At 38.4% G+C, this 22127-nt stretch overlaps 1 protein-coding gene across 4 annotated transcripts in view; it reads left to right on the forward strand.

The window, feature by feature from the left end:
- LOC131692366 (zwei Ig domain protein zig-8-like) overlaps positions 1 to 22127 on the forward strand; it is a 428468-nt gene that overhangs the window by 250287 nt on the left and 156054 nt on the right. For 2 of the 4 annotated variants that reach the window (XM_058979372.1, XM_058979370.1), the window contains 2 exons: positions 15181 to 16182; positions 16608 to 17377. In XM_058979372.1, coding sequence (XP_058835355.1) covers positions 17314 to 17377 — 64 coding nt within the window. In that variant the 5' untranslated portion in view covers positions 15181 to 16182; positions 16608 to 17313. The remainder of the gene's footprint in view (positions 1 to 15180; positions 16183 to 16607; positions 17378 to 22127) is intronic. The other 2 variants (XM_058979371.1, XM_058979373.1) reach the window with 2 other exon arrangements.

The following is a 22127-nucleotide window of genomic DNA, read 5'->3' on the forward strand; positions in this document are numbered from 1 at the left end:
AACCGTTATTAAAATCGCTAATATCCCTCCCGAACATATCAGAAAATACGTTGATGACCTTTTCTTACTCATCCACAAAAATAAATTACAAGAAATACTAGACACCTTCAACAATTATAATAAACACATTAAATTTACGTGTGAAGTCGAACAAGCAGGAAAACTACCATTTTTGGATCTCCTGGTCATACGAATGGATGACAACACCATAAAAACTGATTGGTATGTCAAACCAATATCATCCGGACGACTTTTAAATTTCAATTCATTTCACCCGATGGATCAGAAAGTCGGGTTAACCACCAATTACATCAACCGGGTCCGTCAACTTAGCACTGTTCGCAGCATTGATCAACAAAATATAGTCATCACCGATCATCTCATACGCAATGACTACCCCATAAAGTTCATCAATCGCATGCTACATCAATCACCGAACAATAATATCAATGAAGTCTCGCAGTCAGAACCAACCATATACAAACCTATACCTTTCATCCATGGACTGACCCAAATGATCAGGAAAACATTACATCGCAACATACATAACCTAAAAACAGCACCAAGCAACAGGTACACAGTCAAATCCCTGCTACCCACAGCCAAAGATCCCCTCCTTCAGATGCAGAAAAACAACATTATTTACAAAATAGCATGTTTTAACTGTGACCAATACTATATCGGAATGTCACGAAACCAGTTAAAAACACGTATGTACGGACACCAATCTCTGATAAACAAATTAGATTAGAGACTAGCAGATGGTCAAAAATATGACGATAATGAAATACAAGAGCTAAAAGAGAGAACCGCTCTCAAGGAACATTGCATCTCACACCAACACCGTTTCGATCTAAAAAACCCCACAATTATTGACTCCAGTTTCAAATCCAGTGCTCTCCCGATCTTAGAGATGTGTCACATCTCGACTACTCCCCACACAGTCAACCGCCGTACAGACACCGACAACCTAAACAGCGCCTACGCAAACATCCTGGATTCCATTAGAAAAATGAGAGATCGATACTCGTAATACGATCGCTCTCCAACAAGTAAACACCACAAATACCCACCCAAAATAGATTCAAACCATTACTACTGCTCATAGTGACCAAGTGCGAGTTCTCAAGGAATTATTTTATTCAATTGGAGCGATTTTAAAATCGATTTTAGACCGACAAACTCGATGAGTAAACTCCGTAAGTTATACCGTCTCATTGCTACCAAAATCCATACTAAACGATCCTCCAAACTATGATATGTCCCACAGTGAAAACACCCGATGTTAACCCTCTCAGACCTGACAGTTTCCCGTATGCAAAACGAACCGTGACATTGTCGAATATTTTCGAGTGAGTAGCACTTCGCGAACATTATGTTTTTATGTTTATTTGTGTAATACATGTAATACAACAGTTATTTTCCGCAATAAATTAGGCCCTGAAGAAGATCCCAACCACGGATCGAAACGTCGGCGAAGATAAGTTAGAATCGACGCAAATTCTTACGTGACTGCACTGCCGAAAACATTTCCCGTTCTTACAATTTCCACAGTCGAAAAGAATCAATTTGACATCGACTAAGACTGAAAAAGATTGTGTATAATTGTTGAACTCATGCAGATTAACTAAGTAAATATTATAATTTTTAGGTTCAAGTGTATAAGCATCGACGTCTGGCTTACTAGGTTCGTGGCAGTCTGTCGTTTGTATATACGTGCCAAGTGTAATATGAATGAAATAGACATTAGACCAAAAATGAGTTAAGCTCTGGTTTATCCTTGCACATAGCAAAAGTTGCTTCGGAAAAGCCTCTTGTGTATCTAGCCATTTAAATATTGCTTCTAGGTGATCTAGGGATTTGTTTGTTTTTTTTTGTTTTGATTATAGAGGTTTTCACCTTAAGGTCATTCGCCTCTTCGGGTTAGAAAAATCTCTTATGGAAAATTTCTATAACCCTATGTGCGGGGTCAGGACTCGAACCCAGGTGCGCTGCGTACAAGGCAATCGATTTACTAACTACGCTACGCCCACCCCCAAGTGTGATCTAGGGAGCGCAGTTTTCAACCTATCTTCAAATCGTCTCCGAAATTGCATTTTTTTATAAATATTTCGACATTTTTCTCTTTTGAAACTGCAAATATGGACTTGATGGTGGTTCATTTCTGTATAGGAAGCTCATTGAAATCGACCTTTAACGTACACGGATAAAAAAATTCTGCCAAATTCGTGAATAAAGTGTCTTGAATTCTGGACCAATCACGTTTTCACATTACGAAAACAGGATTGTAATAAAAAATCATGCCATTTAACGCTTTATTTGAGAAGTTTTTTTTTCATGTCAACTCAGCTACGATTTACTCTATATCATTAATTATATCTATATCAAAACTCATTCACAACATTATGAACATTATTCATAAACATACTGTTGACTCGTGATTTTATCCATAAATTTATGACCTTTTTTGCGGTCCGACTATACTACTGAGTTGATAATGATCTGGTTTTCGTGGTTCTGAACCAGTTCACGAAATTTAAACGGTCTTGATATTTTGTCGTGAAATATTTCCCGAAACTCAGAATAAAAATCATGGGTCCATTTATGCCTCGTGAACTGGTTCATGATTCAGAGCATTTTAGTCACGAGATTATTCAGAGCATTTTAGTCACGATAACACAAATGAAATTTTCGACTAAGCTACTTAAATCTTGAAAATGATTCACATTACTCTTCCAGAAAACCCGATAGTAAGCTCATGAAACAAATATCACGATAACAAACATAGAAATCTCGGAAAACGTTTCTAATCTCCTGAAGACATGACTATCGTTCATGCATCGGTTCCTTTAGTCGATATGGTTTATACAAATCGGTATATCCCCAAATTGAGAACTAGAAATATAAAAAAAAATTTTTTTCTTTTTTATTTCGATTATGTTAGTCACATTTTCTTTTTACATTTTAACGACATTCAATTAGCTAGAGATTACTGTGTAGGGAAAGCTATGAAAATTAGAGCCATAGTACTCAAGTGAGAGCACGGATGTGAAGTAAACAGATCGGAAAACTAGAAGTGGCAGGGTCATTAGAACAGGCTTAATATCGTACGGGCTTAATCTTTGTCTTCTGTTCATGAGGGTCGAGCTTAGACAGTATAATTACGAATCACCCGAGTTCACTAACATTTACTTTACCGTGACAGCCGACGATTAAGAACCGCTCCACGAGTGAATAAACAAGCGGAGGTATGCTTCAAGTGTTTGGGCTTTGGACGGTTGTCACTGTAAAGATGGACACGTCTATCGTTACCAGGACACATATTAGTGAACTCGGGTGATTCGTAGTTATTACTGCCTAAGCTCGACCCTCATTAACAGAAGACAATGATTAAGCCCGTACGATATTAAGCCTGTTCTAATGACCCTGCCACTTCTAGTTTTCCGATCTGTTTACTTCACATCCTTGCTCTCACTTGAGTACTATGGCTCTAATTTTCATAATTTTCCCTACCCAGTAATCTCTAGCTAATTGAATGTCGTTAAAATATAACAATAAACACATTCAAAATAAACACATTTGTGCGAAAACGTGGTAATAATCAGGAGTACCCAAAAAGGTTCGAGATGATGGAGGATCTCACGATTAACAGCTCGACCTTGCAGGAGACTATTACCAAATCATTGGATGAAAAGGCAGAAGTTAAAACCTTAAACTTGGCGATGGTAATTGTTTGTAATTGATGAGATCACAACGGAAGCCGTATTGAGAGGAGCACTGAAGCAACAGTCTTGGGCGAGGTACACAAGACGATCCGGTTCAAGAAGGGATATGGAGGAACTTAGATAGCGATGATTCGTTTACCGGTAATCGCTGCCGATAAGGCGCTGGAGGTAGGCAATGTTACGGTTGGATGGTCGAGGTGCCCATTAAGAACCGCTCCACGAGTGAATAAACAAGCGGAGGTATGCTTCAAGTGTTTGGGCTTTGGACATTTGGCAGAGATTTGTAAAAGCCCGGATTGATCCAGGCTGTGCTGGAAATACGGGGAGACGAGCTATCTTGCGAGTGACTGCACGCAGAGGCCAAAGTGCTTGCTTTGTACTCCAGCGGATGGAAACAACAATCAGACGGGTGGTTTCAAATGTTCTGTCTACAAGAGGGCGACTACAGGCCAACGGGAATGGAGGTAACCCATTTAAATCTGAATCACTGTGGCATCGCACAGCAACTGTTGTGGCAGTCTACGACAAAAACTTTATGTGACGTCACGACGCGTCGCTTTGATTGCTGAGCCATAGCAAGTCCCACCTGATAGACCGGAAACGGCAGCGATACAAGTTATGGGTCCATTAATGAAATGGTTAAACGTTCATACAAAGGCTTCGTGGTCACCAAAATCAACGGCGTCTTCGTGTTTAGCTGTTACACTCCTGCAAGGTAGACTGTTGAGCAGTTCAGTTCAACTCTGGAGCATTTAACCGAGCAGTGGATTGGCTAACAAAAGAGGGTATATCCTGCAGGAAACTCTAGCGAATTTTGACTTACGATTGTGCAATGAAGGTTTTGTTAGCACATTTCAAAGAGACAGTCGGAAGTCTGTCATCCACCCCAAATTATATAGTCTTTCATTGGCGGCGAACATGGAGTGGAGCGTATGCGAGAAGTATACGTATAGCGACCACCAGGCGATCCGCTACCATATCGGTCAACGGAACACAGAGAAGGATGGTTGACGAGCGAAAGTGGAAGACGAAAGCTTTCAACAAAGACCTCTTCATTGAGGTACTTTGGCCGAACAGCGCAGCCGAGAACGTGGATGCGGCTGATATAACAAAAAGGATTGTGATGGCTTGCGATGCACAGTGGCGGATTTGCCTAAAAACCTGGCCAAAAGTCGAAAATTGCATGCTAGTACTTTGGGTTCTAGTACATATATTGTCCTTCAGATGGTGCTGCCGAATGCTATTGTAAGTGAAACGCTCCAAAATTTCCATATTTGAGTTGTTGGCATATCCAAACAGTTTAAACCATCGCGTTTTGCTTATCTTTTTTATCGAGCGCTCGAAATATCAGTATTATTCAAATGTAGCTGGATTTTGATAAAACTGCCGGTTTCGAATATGGAATAATGGAAAGTTATGCTAAAGGTATGTACTTTATTTATATGTATTGATGTCAAAAGATATTATTTTGTTTGTTTATAGAAAATGTCAATAACTTTCACGATTTTGTAGCAGACGGTTTTAGCACACATTTTTGCAAAATTATTGAAATACTTTTTTGTCCACGTATGTCCACTATGTTTCAAGGCAATTTGTGTTCCTTGAACGATTCTCCATTTGGAACACTATAGAATTCTTGCCCGAATTTGCCCGTTTTTGAGTAATCTTTGATTAAGTGGAGACGGAGATGGATTATAAGATTTTCAGTTCAAAATTTAGACTCGTACTTTCAATCACTACTGCACCTCCGGTTGTCATAGCGAGTCGCACAATACTGCATTTTGAACAGGAAGAATTGTGTATTAAGTGGTGAAAATTTCATCGAGATTCATCAACATTTTCAAAACTTCAAAAGTTGAACGCAAAAGACGTAAATAATTGTGGTCATTTATATTGAAAACCAACGGGGTGAGCAGAAGTGATCGCCAAAGGTTCCAAATTTCAAAAACCGTTTACGAATACCATGGTTAAACGTTACCGGGCAACTACGACGTTTGATCATGCAAAGCAAACCAAATCTAGAGGTGGAATATATGACTGGATTCTACGAGCGAAAATCAGTGATGAGTGAGGGCAGAGTAGTGCAAAAGAATACTAGGAATACTCCAGCCGTGATTTGGCTAAAAATTTCACTTTGGCGTACCCTCCAGCTTGGCGAATTGGTTCGTGAGAAGGTTGTCAGTCGTAGTATGTCAGCAAGCATGACAACAAAACGAGGTTGCTCAAAACTATACCAGGAAGCGGTACAAGCATGTTCTGACCAAGTATAACGCATGTACTTAAATAGGCGCTTCATCGTAATAATGAACTTTGTACAAATCTTCGGTCTAACAATTTAAATAAAGCTATGAATCTTAGTTAATTTCACTTGTTTTCATTTTTTTTGTCATATTCATTTTTAGTTACTACAATTTGCATGCAAACTTGTTGTCAATTTTCACTCCATGCATTTCGTCGTAGAATCGGCTTCTTTTCTATAATTTGAAAAAAATACTATTTTTCGTTCTTTGAGAAATATGTGCATCGGACAGCAATTGAATAATAACCGTACAGAGAGTTGAAAAGTTTTATAACTATGTTGTATAATAATTCAAAATACATAGTTTGAAATAACTAATAACATCAATTCTAATAAAAGCTACATCATCTAGACACCCAAATATCTTATTGCGTGCAAATCAACAAATTCTATCATTTAACTACACACCATTTAATATTCGATATATTATAAACGTTATTGGCATACACTGGAACCATCAAAACCATTCATTTGTGAAAATTTACTAATATTTATATTAAAATGTCGGCCATTTTGTATCCGCCATTTTGAATTTTGAAAATCTGACATCAAAATCGTAATCTAAGCCCTAAAAAACCGTGGTATGTACATTTTCAGGTCAATCAAAACCATTTTCGACTTTTGGCCAGGTTTTTAGGGAAATCCGCCATTGTGCGATGCCACAATACCGCGAAACTAAAACCCCGTAATATATGGCTTCCAGCTTACTGGTGAAACGGAATGTACGCTACGCACTACTTGTTTCAGAGCCAGAAGGCGGGCTAAGAGAGCAGTATCGGAGCTAGATTGACAGGCGCTTTGGGAAGCGCTTTAAACGGTAGATCAAGCTTAGCAAGTCAGATTGCCACAAGGAACTGTAGACGCCAATCTCTGTAAGGGTGAGTACCGAGTCGTGATGGTGAAAATGAAGGGCCCGTCGACGTCAGCTGAAATTTAAGCTGAATTAAGCTGAATGTAATAGCTGAGGGTCTCTCCCGAAGCACGATCCGACTAGTTGGCTACTGACACCGTAAGTCGAAGAAGATGAAGCAAACACGGACGATCGGCAAGTGATTAACGATGAGCTCGGAGAAGCCTCGAAGTGCCTCACCACAAATACGGAGATGTTGGCAGTCAGCAAATTCAAAGCGGTACAGCGGATGCAGATCGGCGTCGGATGGCGCGTGATAGCATCGAAGCGTGCACTGAAGAAATTGGGAGTGATAATCAACGACCGGTTGAGCTTCAACAACCTCGTCGATTACGTCTGCGAAAAGTCGGCGAAGGCAACGAACGCAATAGCGAAGATCATCCCAAATGTCGGCAGTCCGAGTTGCAGAACTGGGGTGCTGCACTGAAAACCAAGCGGAACCGTGAATAGCTGCAGTGTTGCTGAACTCGTAAAAATAACTCTTATATTTCTCATTCGCGTGTTCTCATTGCGCCCAACACTCGTATCTGAGTGTTCTCCATACATGCTTTTCTTTCGTTCGCTCCCCAGCCGGGTAGAATTTCTGCGAGTTCCAGTCGGCCAAAAGCCACTCAAATTGCACATATTGAAACCCACTCTTTCGTTCGCACCCACCCAATGGCGCTCACTCCTACTGCTGCTACCACTCGTCCATGCTCTCACTCGCCTAAGCTCCCACTCGCCCATGCTCCCACTCGTCCGTACTCCCACTCGTAGCCACTCGCGCTCTTTAACCCACTCGTATCCACTCGCACTCTTAAAGGCGTTCGCCTGCACTCGCACTCTTGCAGTCGCCAGCGCTCTCGTCCCGTCTCGCATTTCGTTCTTCGTTGGTAGACCAAGAATGCTGCAAATGAATTTATTCGGATATTTTATGTACAAAGTCCAAGCCGCGGCTGTTTGAAGATCGAATTGCACAATACGTCTGGCTTTCGTCACCAATACAGCACGTCAGGGAACGTCAAAATTAGTTATATGCAGTTAAATGGAGGTATTCACATACAATATCAACAGCACGGAATGCTTTGACGTACGGAAAGAGTGAACGAGAGACGCATTCAACTTAACTTGATGGAACGATGACGTGGTGTTGACGGACATTAACGTTGATGGAAGCTGATGTATCGTATGGATTGAGGTTGATATGACACTGGTATAGCGGAAAAGGAAATGGCGCGGGAAATTCTCTATTCATCGGTTCACTTGTTGTACAATGAAGTCATAAACGCATCCGAATGAAATGCGGTCGCATTAAAACGCAAAAATACCAATATTGAAGCTTGAGATTTTTTGTGGAATAATGAAATTTTATTGTCAAATACCATAAAGGCACATAATTCCGCGCAGTTTAGAATTCCGCGCACTCTGAGCTATTTGCCAAATTGCAGAAGCAGGCTTGTTAAAATAATTGAACATGGCATACACATATGCTGCTTATGTTTATCCATACCGACTGAGAAATTTTTTTTCTGGTGGCTCATATACCTGCAAAATAATAAAATAGATCGCTCGTCCTTGTGGCCGCCATGTTTGCATATTTCCTAAGCGATTGCGTTAAGACCATAATGTAGACAGTATAACTAATTTGAAGCGAAACGGTTGATTTTCATTTTCAAACTTGTAAACAACAAAATAAAAAGAGTGTGTTGAATTACAATTCATAAGACCAAAATGGCCAGCACATTTATAAATAGGTATTTTCTAGGGTATTATCAGTGAACTTACAGTGCGCGGAAAAAGGTGCACTAAATTTAGGCGAACCCAATTCCGCTCATAAAAATTGTAGTTTCAGCCAACAAGAAAAACATATATTACACTCTAGAAAACGTCAAAAACCATTGCTTATGGTCCGGCAAGGACATTTGGTCGGTGTTAAGTCAGACCGGACTAGGTCGCAAAACTTCAAAAAATGAGATAATGAAAATACTGGATAAAGAATTTCTTCAGCTACATTCAACTTTTGCCAGATTTGAAGAATGTAACCATAAACAAGAATCATGGCAAAAAATAAAGTATAACGTATTCAAAATTTAAACTCGTTTTTCTCGAAAACAATATTTTGTCACATTTGTCCAGTCTGGCTTAACACCGACCATTTCATCTAAAGAGCTGCGAAAACTCCGGGAAGGTAATGGATAAAAGGTTTCTTTCAGCGACATTCAAACATATCTGGAAGAGTACCAAACCTGTCTTCAAACATTGAGCCGGAGTTATGAAAGATTCGAACCAAACCAGGGAGATAAAAGAGTATATGTATCTGACCCATACTCTTTTATGTTTTTGGTTTAGTACGAATCTTCCAAAACTTCTGCTTCCAACGGTTACTGGAAGAAATTTGATTACAGAACCTGCTGAACCGGTAACATCGCAAAATCCTTTGATAAAACTTGTCACAAACCAGCAAACGTAAATTCCAATACAATATGAAAGGATAATTATCGTTTGTTGCGACTAGTCTATCAGCAATATTTCGATGAGGTTACAAGGAAGAAAAAAATGTTGAAATAAATTTACAAAGAAAAAAGAGAAGTGAGATTGAATAAAAAGCTACAGAACAGATAAAAACGAGCAAGTAAAAAAACTTTTGACGAAGAACAGAAAGAAAGGGAACTGCAGTGTAAAAACCAATCCAATCTAAAACTAATGATATAAATATAATGAATTAATCCACATTTCGAACACATAGCAAAAAGAAACAATTCAAAGGATATATTCTTTACCATGGTTCAATGAAAATTATATTCACCGCAGTTACCTAAGTAAACCTTATTCAAATGATACCCTAAAATTGAGTAAAAATTCTATTCAGGTAGTTTTTCGTATTCTACAATACGTTAATAAAAATCCTATAGATTTAGATGAGGTTCCACTTTTGTGGGAATCCTACTAAATAATGTTCTGCGCGGAATTTGAAGCACCTGTGCGCGGAATTTCAATCAGTGCAATATATGATGCGCGGAATTTGGTGCAACAACACATCTTTCATTTTTGTAATTTTGTGTAATTCAGTTTAAATTCTCCTGTTGTTATAATTTTCCATAGTAACATAATAAAATTGCTAGCCAGTGGGACTTATTGCATAACTCTAACAATTTGGATTGATTTTTCATAACGAATTTAGCTTTACTCATTCCTTAGGTGCGCGGAATTTTGTGCCTTCACGTTATGTCACTGAATGAATATATGCATAAATCGCTAAGAATTTGTTTTGTGCAGATAATTTTCGTAAAATATCGAATTGAATAGCTGCTCCAAGAGTGAAACTAATTTTCATAAAAAAAATTTGAAAATTTCAGTTGTGAGCTGTTTGAAATAAAATTCATTTTGCCAGATTGATCCCCTTAATTAAAAAAAATTGGTATACAAATATCGATCTTAAAAAATCGAATAAAAAGAAATTATTTATAATTGAACACGATAACTTTTCTAAGATGAACGAAAATAAATTCGTGCAAACAACGAAATTGTTAGTAATACACACAAACCTTTTTTTAAATAACACCATTTCGTTTTATTCACGAAAAATAATTTCGATATCGTACAATGTACACTTAATATGCAAAATACAAAAAAAAATGAAAATTTGTGAATGAAATGACCAAAATCTACTATTTACAATGCACGAAAATACTTCGATGCAGAAAATGACGAATGAAATCGTGCATTGCACGATCATTTTTTCCATTTACGAATTTATATTTTCAGTGTATAATTTCTGATTTGGTTGATTTTTTTATCATTCCAAAATTCAAAATGGCGGCTCGCGTCGACCTCTGCACGACATCATCTTTGAACTTCAAATCCGCGGCCTGTTTCATTTCACAAGATTTATAAAATTCTTTATGACTTATATTGCCTATGATCGCAAGTCAGTCCCATAAAAATAGGAAATCCCATAGAAAATGGAACAAATATGCAATCATGGGTAGTATACATCTATGACCATTCCTTGTACATTTTGCATTAAATGAATCGGATCAAGACCTGTGCTTGATATTCGGATTAAATACATGGTTTCGAGATAAACGCATTTAATGCGGTTCACTACAAAAATTCAAATCCATTAACAAACATTGGTTTCTAGAGAATATGTATGTAGGAGATCGACTACCGTCATAAAGTGAATTTCTAAACATAAGCACTTAATTTGTTGAAAATTTCGTGACCAATTCCAACATACGCTATCTGTCCTCCAAATTACGACGGACTCAGAGCAAATCTATCAGCTGTAAGAAAAGTACAGCGTGCGTTATATACTCTAAAGCATTCGTTCACAATCCAAAATTGATACAGCCAGCAGACTATGCTAGAAGAAATCTCAAGTGAATGATTTTGCGCACTTTCCACGAAGCTGAACGCTGCACTTTAAACGTATGAGTAATAAAGCTGCTACTGAAAACTGCGAGCTGCCAAAACACATGTATTTGAAGTTATAGAGATGATACTCTCATAGACAGGCCAGCCGAACTAACCAGTCTATGAGAAAAATTTATTAGTAGAATGTTAAGTGCGTAATATGGTTCGAATCGAGTTTTTAAGCCACAAGCAATATTAGTATTGAAATACTAATTTTTACTTGCTCGTCAACTTCTCACGCTGGTTTTTCCCAGATAACGAATTAACTAGGGTCCGGGTTTGTTTTGCCGACTGGTATTTTCCCGAATGGGTTGTTTTGCCGAATTAAGTATAAAAAAAGCTATTTTTAATGATAATTGAATAGTATAAAGGATGATTCAATATTTAAATTTGACGAAAAGCATGGATGTGGGATGATAAATTATCGAATCAATAGTCAAATTGTAAAGAATAGTTAGGGTAATTAATAAAATCAAACTTTAAATGAAAATCGTTCCTCTTTCCTTTTTCCTTTTCATTTTCAGAATTCCACCAAGACGGTGGAATTCTGAAAATGAAAATTTTGAAGATGCTGAATTTAAATGAAAATCAAAATGACTATAGAAACGAAATATCTCTGAACTAATTCCTACTATCGTGATTCACTTGCTTCTCTTATTAATACACATAATCTTGGATTTAGATCATTTCAACAAATATATAGAAAAAGTTTTATAAATTTGTACTAATGGAGATTTGAACATGACTGAACAACATTGTTTTCGGTAATACTGATTCTTGACGCAAACAACATTTTTATGCGAATGCATAATATGTGTAGTCAGTCGATGAACTAAGGGAAAATGGAATACAAAATTCTTCTTCGTTATTTTGAAGAAAAGTGAACGAATTTTATTTTTCGGTTTATCTTATGCCATTTCCCGAAATTCCAACTGTTCTATATTTTTTTGGTTCATCGAGTAACTACAAGTCTATGTTTTAAATTTTTTTTATTGAATTTCCTATTTCAGACAATTGTATCAAGAGTTATCATGTCCGCTGCGGCACTCCTCGACATGGAAAGGGTTCAGAGGTCCATTGTCACCTTGCCATCAAAATCTTATAACAAAATTACTTTCAGTTTGAGCACTTTATAGTAGACGCCCCGTAAAAGACAAGTTTTATTTAAGACACCGCACTTATAATTTGATTACATATTTTTAAAAAAATATGAAGAACAATATATTTAATTTGTTCTTTAAATACGACCGGCATAAATTTGTATAGACAGATAACGTATGTATGCAATGACAATTTAATGCGAACGCGCGCACTGTTAGTTTAGTTAGTTTTTGCTTGCGCTGTTTTAGGATTTCATCAGAATGCCGTACCAGATCCCTTCGCTCCTTTACGAGCGCTCCCAGTTGCTAAAAGAGTGTATACGTGCTGTTCTAATAAACATCTTCAGAGCTGTAAAGAGTGCTTAGCACACGGGAGTGGGTGGCATGCAGCAAAAACTCGCAGCTGAGGAGTCCCATCATGGGAACCCACTCTTCGTTGGAGCTGATATCTAGCGAGCCGACAAGAGTGCGAGTGACACACGAGCTTATAGCGAAGGCAGATAACTCACATGAATCAAACGTAATTGCCGCTCGTGCTGACTGTCACATATTTGAGAGTTCTTCGAAAACGTGTGTACAGCAGTAGGGAGCATACAGTGTGAGTCTCGCGCTCGCAGGCGAACGAGGAGGATGTGTTGGTTTCTCGCTCTTTTAGCAACACTGAATAGCTGAACAGAACATTCCGGCTGATGGCCATATGAGTCGGGAATGCTTACAGAACAATATCGTCGGATGCGTTATCGCCAGGATGGTCCCCATCTGCACGTGGAATTCTACCACCGGAGAAATGCACGTAGTGCAAGGAAATTGGTCCGAGCGTTGGCTAAGTGGCAGCAGGAGTGGGACTGCGCGGAGAAAGGAAGGTGGACCCACCGACTCATCCCAAATGTGGCGGCTTGGGTGCATATGAAACATGGAGAAGTGAACTTCCATTTAACGCAGTTTTTGTCCGGGCACGAATGCTTCCGGAAGTACCCGCATCGGTTTGGACATGCTTCGTCACTCCTTTGCCCAGATTGTGTGAACGTGCAAGAGACACTAGAACACGTGGTCTTCGAAAGCCCTAGGTTCGAAGAAGTTCGTAGCGGGATGCCCGGTGTAACAGTTGACAATATCGTCGAATAGATGTGCCACGACAAGCATACCTGGGACACTGTCAACAGAGTGGTTACAAGAATACTTTTCGAGCTGCAGAGGAAGGGGCGAAGTGACCAAAAAAGTTACGCCATAGGCTAGAAAGCCGCCGTGAAACCACAAATCGAGATTCGAGAGTTCCCGCCGCTGGGGAGGTCTCCGTCGGTGCAGAATATGTCTACCACCGGGATCTAGTTGAATAGTATGCGACGTAGTACCCGTTTCGGTTCGTCGGGGCACCAGTGAACCGGACGTCAGGCTTTACCGGAATCGCCGGACTAACCTCTACACCCTACCGGGTAGCTCGTGAGTAGGCTAGATCCATCGTCGGGGATTAGACCGAGTAGACCGCGTCGAATAGTTAGCAGAGGGTCATTGGGGAGCCACTGAACCGGAAGGCTGGCCCGCTGAGTAGGTTAGGTTCACCGTCGGGGACTAGATCGAGTAGATCGAGACGGAGCGGGAGCTAAATGGTTGACGGAAACGAACATCGGTGTCGGGAGAAATCTTCCGCTCGGTTTCGGGAGAACCTCTCTCGTCGGGGAATTCTCCGTCGGAGTAGGTTAAATCCATCGTCGGGGACCGAGTAGTACGCGAACAAGAACGAGAGCGGAGCCAAAGCGTCTAAAGGAATTGCGGTGCTAAATGGCACCGTGCAGGGAGCCAAAGAGCTCAAGAAGTTATGCTGCTAAAACCAGATAAGAATCGGTATCGGAAGAACTTCCTTCGCCGGGTAGCTCTCCGTCGACGTAAGCTAGAATCACCGACGGGGACTAGACTAAGTAGACCGCGACGCGATACCACCAGTCGCGGGTTGTCGGACACCAGCAAACCGGACGCCCTGCTCCACCGGATTTTCGAACTGACTCCGACACCTGGTTGGTTGACTCGGTTTCGGGAGAACTTCTCTGGCCGGGGAATTCTCCTTCGGAGTAGGCAAGGTTCATCGTCAGGGACTAGACCGAGTAGTTCGCGAACAAGTCGGGAGCTCAACGAGTAAGTGGTGCTGAATGGTGCGAGAAGGGAGCTGCGGTGCTAAATGGCACAAGGGAGCCGAAGGGCTCGGTAAAGAAGGCAATCTGAAGTTTACCGCCAAGATTGTCTTCGTAGGGGAAGAGCACTATGTCTAGCTAGCTTTCCGACTGCCATACAGAAATTGCCAGTCTGTGTGGAGGGTGGTGAACTGGTAATGTGTGGAGGAGTGGTGCTGTAACCTTACTGAACTACTAAGTATTTGAATTAGAGTGGGTGCTATGTACGTAAAAAACCCTCCCCGAAGTAATGCCGTAAGGTAGTGCCGGGGAGGAATCAGGTTCTGGGCAAGAGCAGTGGTTTTTAGCAGGTCGGATTGTGGCAGCTCAACACTGTTCCCTGAGACGATAGGGTTTTGTACATTTTTTCTTGCATTCTCAGGGCTTCTTTGAAAGTTTTTTTCTGCTCTCTAAAAAGAGATAAAAAATACGCACACACGCATAAACTGTTTCATTACGTCGAGCAGAGCCAATTGTCTCCTTCAAGCGATCCCTACAAATCTCTTTTATACGGAAAATAAAAACTCTCTTTTTTGGCTTTCTAGATGACTGATTTACTGAAACACTTTTTTCTCTTTCATTTCAGGATTCATCGGTCGTGCCTAGTGTCAATGGAACTTGTCTACTACATCCCAGCTAATCTTATTCCAAGCACTAAAACGCTTCAAGGCCCCCGTCGGATGCACTATTCGTGTGCTATTCCACGTGAAAACAACGAAACCTCCAGCTGGTACTTCATTATCCAAACAGATAAACATCACATAATTAATTTGCCACACATTCAGGCGAACTTGAAGAAAGTGGCACTTCCTGCCGAAGCGCGAGAAAGAAAAATCGTTCCCCGTGAAGTGCATTCTTTTCGTGCTGGATCACAAAACCAGTTCGCGCGGATTCAGCGAATAAAGGAGCAAGCAAACTGGGCAAATAATAATTTCATAAACGGCGAACGGTGCTGTGCACGCGAGTGAGTGAGCGAGCGAAGGAGCAAGCACGGGAGAAAGGGACACGAAATAATAAAACCTCATAAAGCAGTGCGAACCCCGGTGGTGGGTCGGATGAAATGAGAGTGCATAAATTTTCCGCCCACCGACGTCGAAAGAATGACGCTGAAAGCAAGCGCGAGTGCCACTTACAATTTTTAGTACCGCAGCACCCGGATCATCATCACGACGCCAACAAAGACCGTTGTTCGTGTGATAAGCACGGCAAGACCCCTTGCTCTCAGCCGGAATTATGAACTTGTTGTACAACGCGCAATGCGACAGTGAACCTAGCCGTAGCTTGGTAGTCATGCATTCGAGTAGTGTAAAAGTTTTTAATTATGCAGCATCCGGGTGTCATCGCCGGGCCGAGGGTTAGGGTGGAATGCACACAGCACACGTGTCAGTGCTGATAACCGTCAGCGATCGACCGTTTTGCTTTGTGTGGAATAGGGGACAGAACCGGAACTGTAGTTTGATGTGCTTTGCTGGGTGGCACCGGTTTTATTCAAAAACTCCATCCTCGCCAGACGGGCCAAAAGTTATTAGTTTTATGCTTTTTAATTGCATAGCAACTGTTACTATCAGACTGGCTGGGCTTGGTCAAAGTATGTATTGTGTTCCAAACTGGAGACGACTGTTGTTTGTTGGAAATTTAGCACCGCTTTTTGGGTACCTAATCACGGAATTATGGTTTTGAAATCGGTTAATTTTGCTTGTTTCGGAGTGAAAATTTATCATGACATCCACTTCGTGGAACATGATGAATGTTTTTTGTTTTTTCAGAGGTTTAACCAGGCTAATATTATATTGTACCCAATTTATTTTATTGTTATTATTTCTAAATTTTTCAAAGAAATTTGATTCATTCATTGAAACTTGATTTAAAATCTTCTGTGTAGAATTTTGGCAATTTCTGTATTTTGTTTTGTTGGGATTCAAACTTGTGATGGCTGGCTTATGCGCCGTATCTCGGTACCATCTCGCATGAGCGAGTAATGACTGTCTTTCTTCGTTACGAACATTCTTTCAGTTTAAGGACTTAGGAGCAAGTGGAGCGCTCTTCCATGCATGCATTTACGAATTAACTGCTTTCGTATGTTTCTAGAGACTAAGAACTAGTCAACGATTGATCGAAAAAAAACCTGTGAGAAAAGTGATTACACTTCAGAACACAAGAAAAAACTTTAGCCGACTGTGCCGGTTCCGGTTCTAAACTTCAGTGCTGACATGAAACCTTAGCTCAGTGACAATATAATTGAAAATTTTCACTTCACCGTCAATCAGTCGTCAGTCACTTGCATTGCACGAAAACAGGAAACAACCGGACAACGGGGGAAAAAATAAGAGCTGCAGTGTAAGCTCGGTTGGCAAGAGCGACATTTTGCCAACGAACTTGAACAGAAACAGAAAAAAAAAAGAACGGCAGTAAAAACTGTCGCCCGGGATCCGCAACCCGGTGATAGCAGACAATAGGACGCCGCCGCGCCGTCGTCACGCCGTTACGCCAACTCGATTCGGTCGAGATGTTCTATCTGTGGATGTGGCTGTGGCTTAGTTTGGCGAAAGTGCGCGAATCTGTGCTGTATGTGTGTGAGTGGTAGTAGTGCTAGCAGCAGTGAAATGATGGCGGCAGTTGAACGATGTACGACATAAGAAGAGTGGGTAATTAATGCGACGCTTCACCTAGGAGAATTCGAATCCATAAATGAGTAGAATCTAATTAGTCTCCTGTGAAAATGTTGGATAAATTGACGTTGTATGTGGGAGTCTATCTACTACTGCTGCACAGCAAAATAAAAGGTAAGTAATGTAGTGCGGGAGAAGGCTTACTTATTCTTCCCCCAAAATAAATCGCTATCATTAATTGGGTGCCGAGGGGGAGGGGATGAGTTATTCAGATAATTTGATGAGTTATTGAATATCCAGTGGCAGAGCTTCATTGACTTTATATATTACCTTTAGGCTTAATTTTATTGGTTTAGTTCAGCTGCACACTATCGATAACAAGTCAATGATAATTTATGTCCTCAGATTAGTTGTGGTTTGAAGTATAAACGAACGATAAAAATTACAATAAATTATAATCGTACATACTCAGTTCAGTTCGACAATTTCCGTGTAGTCAGCAAATTTATGCAGTTTTTGTTTGACCCCAGAACTAAGTCAGCTTCCAACGTTAACCGCTGGCAGTAAATCATTTTTACAGCAGTTTGGGTTGGAATCTGATTCAGTTTCGCTTCAAGCAAAAACGACATTAGAAACACATATATTAGCAGAGTGACATTTATTTACTACCTTTCTGCGAAATAATTTTCGGATCTCAGAGATCAAACGTCACTTTTATTGGAATCTCTGCAAAAAAAATAAGGAAAACGCGAAAAGTAGACTCGAGGCCAAAATTATGGTATGATTGGGCTTTGGCCGGAAAAGGCAAATGAACACAAAGATTCATACCGGTTCGCTCGATTTGGGTGAAGGAAGCACGGAAAAGTAACCTTCTATTTGAAGTAGTTCTTCTGCCCCCGTTTGTTTTTGTTCATAAACCTCGTGTCGATCATTTAAATGCTAACTGATCAAAATTTGTAACAAATACCTAAATTTCCGCCGAAGAAAGTACCGTGAAAGTATCATATTCCGCGCACCTGAGAAACGATGCTTATTATTCCGCGCTCAGGCCCGATGATAGGGGGGGGAGGGTCAGCCGGGGCAATTTTGCCGGGGCCGGGTCCTAAAAAACAATAAAACCAATTAAATTTAAAAATTATTAAGGCAACAAATTCGTAGAAAGTTTTCAAAATCATAAAACGAGTAAAATGATTAATAGGGGACCCGAGGCTATTAGGACCGTATGGAAAATGGAGACCCCCTCGATTTCTCAGAAAATCTTACAATTTTCTGACTGTCGTACATACTCATGAAAGCGGTATTCTAAAATAATAATTTTGACAGATGAATCTGATTCTGCAGTTTTTTAGAGAGGAGATACAACGTATTTAAATTTTTTTGTCATTCTCAAAACAAATATCGTTACAATGGCAAAATATTGATTAAGTGAGAAAAAGGTTAGTATTTTGGAAAGCTTGAGGCTCTCATTTTATGGAATGATTCTTGTTTGAGTGAAAACAAATTTTCATGACGCTCACCACTTTTGTGCGAAATGAGCGTACGGGGCTATTCGGACCCCCTATTCCATCAACCACCGTTCAGCGGCTTGCGGGAGCGTACGCGATTGCACACGCCACAGCAAAGAAAATACATGATGCGCCAATCGGCAGCTGTAACTACCTAGATTATTTTTTCTTTGAACACATTTTTTTTCTTCTTAAGGAGTTTCTCCAATAAAGATTTCATATGGTAACATAAATAAAAAATGACGCCCTGAATTGCCCCTAAGGGAGGTCCGAATTACAGCTACATTATAAAAGGATGAAAAAACGTAGAGTTTTACCAATCGTCGTCTAGCGCTCTCACAGAGTATTGCAAATTAATTTTCATGACTCTAAAAAGTAGCTGAGGTTTCAAACCTTTGACCGATAATTTGTTTTACATCTATCCACCTTAAAGGGCGATTTGCTTAGGTAGGTTCGAATAGCCCCGGGTTCCTCTATGAATCAAATTAATAAAATACGAAATAATCGTAAATAAATCAAATTAATTCAACTCATTAAGTGAAAAATTAGACAATATGAACAAGATTTAAAATTGATATAACAAATTAAACTAATTCAAACTAACAAGTTGGATGAAATGAATAAAAGGAATGACTGAACGGAATCAACAAAATTGATGAAACTAAGAAACTGAATAAAATATATTAACTGGATGAAGTCGATAGAATCATTAAAATTATTAAAATGAATAGAATTAACTAAATGAATAAAATGAATAAAATAAATGAAATGATAAAAAATAATTTAACAAATAGAAAGAAAAAATGAAAAAAAAATCATTAAAATGAATAAAACGAAAAATAAAGAACATAAATGAAAAAAAAACATGAAATGAATAATGTGGATAAAATGAATAAAACAAACAATTTAAATAAACATGGTGAAATGATCCAAAAGAAGAAAAAAATCAACAGAATAAAATGAATTAAATTATTAAAATGAAAAATTAAGCGACTTTTAAACAGTTATAAAATTAAAACGATAAAATAATTTGTGTGAATTTAGCACTTTTGGATGGAATGATCAAAACGAATGATTAAACAAAATTTGTCGGAATGTCTAAACGAAAAACCAACCTAATACACCTAGCAGTGAGATGGGACACTTCTTACACATATCACTGTTGGTTCATTTATTAGTTAGCAGAACTCATGTGAAGTAGGCACCCAACGGTTTCTAGTCCGGCACGATTATAACCTCAAATAAACGAAATCAATTGTAAAAAATCAATAAAACGAATGAATTTAAAAAAATAAGGCAAAAAAGAAAAAAAAGGTTTTCTAATTCATAAAATCAATAGAATGGTTAATATAAAACCAAATTAATAAAATAAGTAAATCAAATTAGATTATCTCATTAAATTAAAAATCAGGCAATATTTAAAAATAGTTAGAAAATTAACAGAATAAATTAAATTGAATCAAACTATCAAATTAAATGAAATAAATAAGCAGTATAACTGATCATGAAATGAATCAAATCGATAAGATGAATAAAATAAATCAAATGAATCAAATGAATCAAAGGAATCTAATGAATCAAATGAATCAAATGAATCAAATGAATCAAATGAATCGAATGAATCAAATGAATCTAATGAATCAAATGAATCAAATGAATCAAATTAATCAAATTAATCAAATTAATCAAATTAATCAAATTAATCAAATTAATCAAATTAATCAAATTAATCAAATGAATCAAATGAATCAAATGAACCAAATGAACCAAATGAATCAAATGAATCAAATTAATCAAATTAATCAAATTAATCAAATTAATCAAATGAAACAAATGAATCAAATGAATCAAATGAATCAAATGAATCAAATGAATCAAACGAATCAAATAAATCAAATGAATCAAATGAATCAAATGAATCAAATGAATCAAATTGAATATCATATATGAACTGGAAAAAACGAATAGATTGCATAGAATGAAAACAATTAATAAAACAAGTTAAATGAATGATATGAATAAAATGCACAAAAAAAATTAACAGATCAGTGTGAATCCAAAGAATGAAACGCATAAAATAGATAAAATGAACCCAAATAAATAAAATGAATAAAAAGACTGCGGAAGGATATCAATAATTAAAATGCAATGAACATATATTGAAAATTAGTCAAATATTCAAAATGAATAAAAGACGAATGAAATCAATGAAATGAAGAAACTGAACAAATTGGCTATTTAGAATGAAATCAAAAATCATAGCAAAGAATCTGCCTGACGCTGCCAAGGCGCTTGTTGAACTTATTTAACAAGTTTCTTGAGGGTAACACTGTCCCTCATGACTGGCAGCAAGTGAAGGTTATCGCCATCCAAATGCCAGGAAAACCAGCCTCCGACCACAACTCGTATCGACCGATTGCAATGCAGTCCTGTATTCGGAAGTTGTTCGAGATAATCTTTTGATTCAGTTTCTATCAACATGCTGTCAGAGAAGCTGCACCAGCATAGTCTTTCATCGATTTTAAATAACTTTCTGCTAAACCTGTTGTCCAATAAAGCTAAGAAGGTTTGGTGCGTGGCACTCTAGAACCCTATGAATAGGGCAAGCTTACTTTATCATGTTTTTTTGAATTTTTCCATGCAAAAATCAGCAAAAAAAATTTTTAAAGGTTTTTCTGTCCCAATTTTTGAAATTCTTGGTTTGATATTAAATTACAAGTATTATTTTCACATATATCTGAATATTTCAGATTTTGTAAACGTGGGAGCAAAAATGTGAAGTTTTTAATATCATTGGAGATCCCAAACTGATATATACCTAGATAGACATATCATAATGAATTTAATTCTTTCAAAAGGATGTCATACCATTAATTACAAAATTTTACGGAAAAAATTGAAATCAAATTTTTTGCTGATTTTTGTATGGAAAAAGTAGAAAAAACATGATAAAGTAAGCTTATCCTATTCATAGGGTTCAAGAGTTCCACGCACCAAACCTTCTTTGCTTTATTGTTTAGAACAGTAAAAAGTGCCTGTTCGTGCATTTTGGTTTGCACCTTTCTTTCTTATACGTAGTTGAAGCTGGTGTAAAAAAATGTAAAAATCTTCAATAACTTTGAAACGAATGAGTATTTTTACATGCAATCTCCTACAATATTATGTAGTTTTGATACCTACACATTTGTTTTGAACATAGTTTGCATGAAAAGTCACAATGAAAAAGTTATATTAAAAAAACTAGAGCTAAGGGGTTGCCATAGAAAACACCTTATAAATCGATAACCTTTAGTCCTACAAGCTCAAGTTCTTCTACAAAATTCTTCACTATGAGCATTTCTAAAACTTTGTCGAAGACATCAACTTTCTACCTCGTCAGTACAAAAAGTTATTTTTTTAGTTCGATCATAGTAAGCCAT

Source organism: Topomyia yanbarensis, chromosome 3, assembly GCF_030247195.1.
Source record: "Topomyia yanbarensis strain Yona2022 chromosome 3, ASM3024719v1, whole genome shotgun sequence".
Taxonomy (NCBI): Eukaryota; Metazoa; Arthropoda; class Insecta; order Diptera; family Culicidae; genus Topomyia; species Topomyia yanbarensis.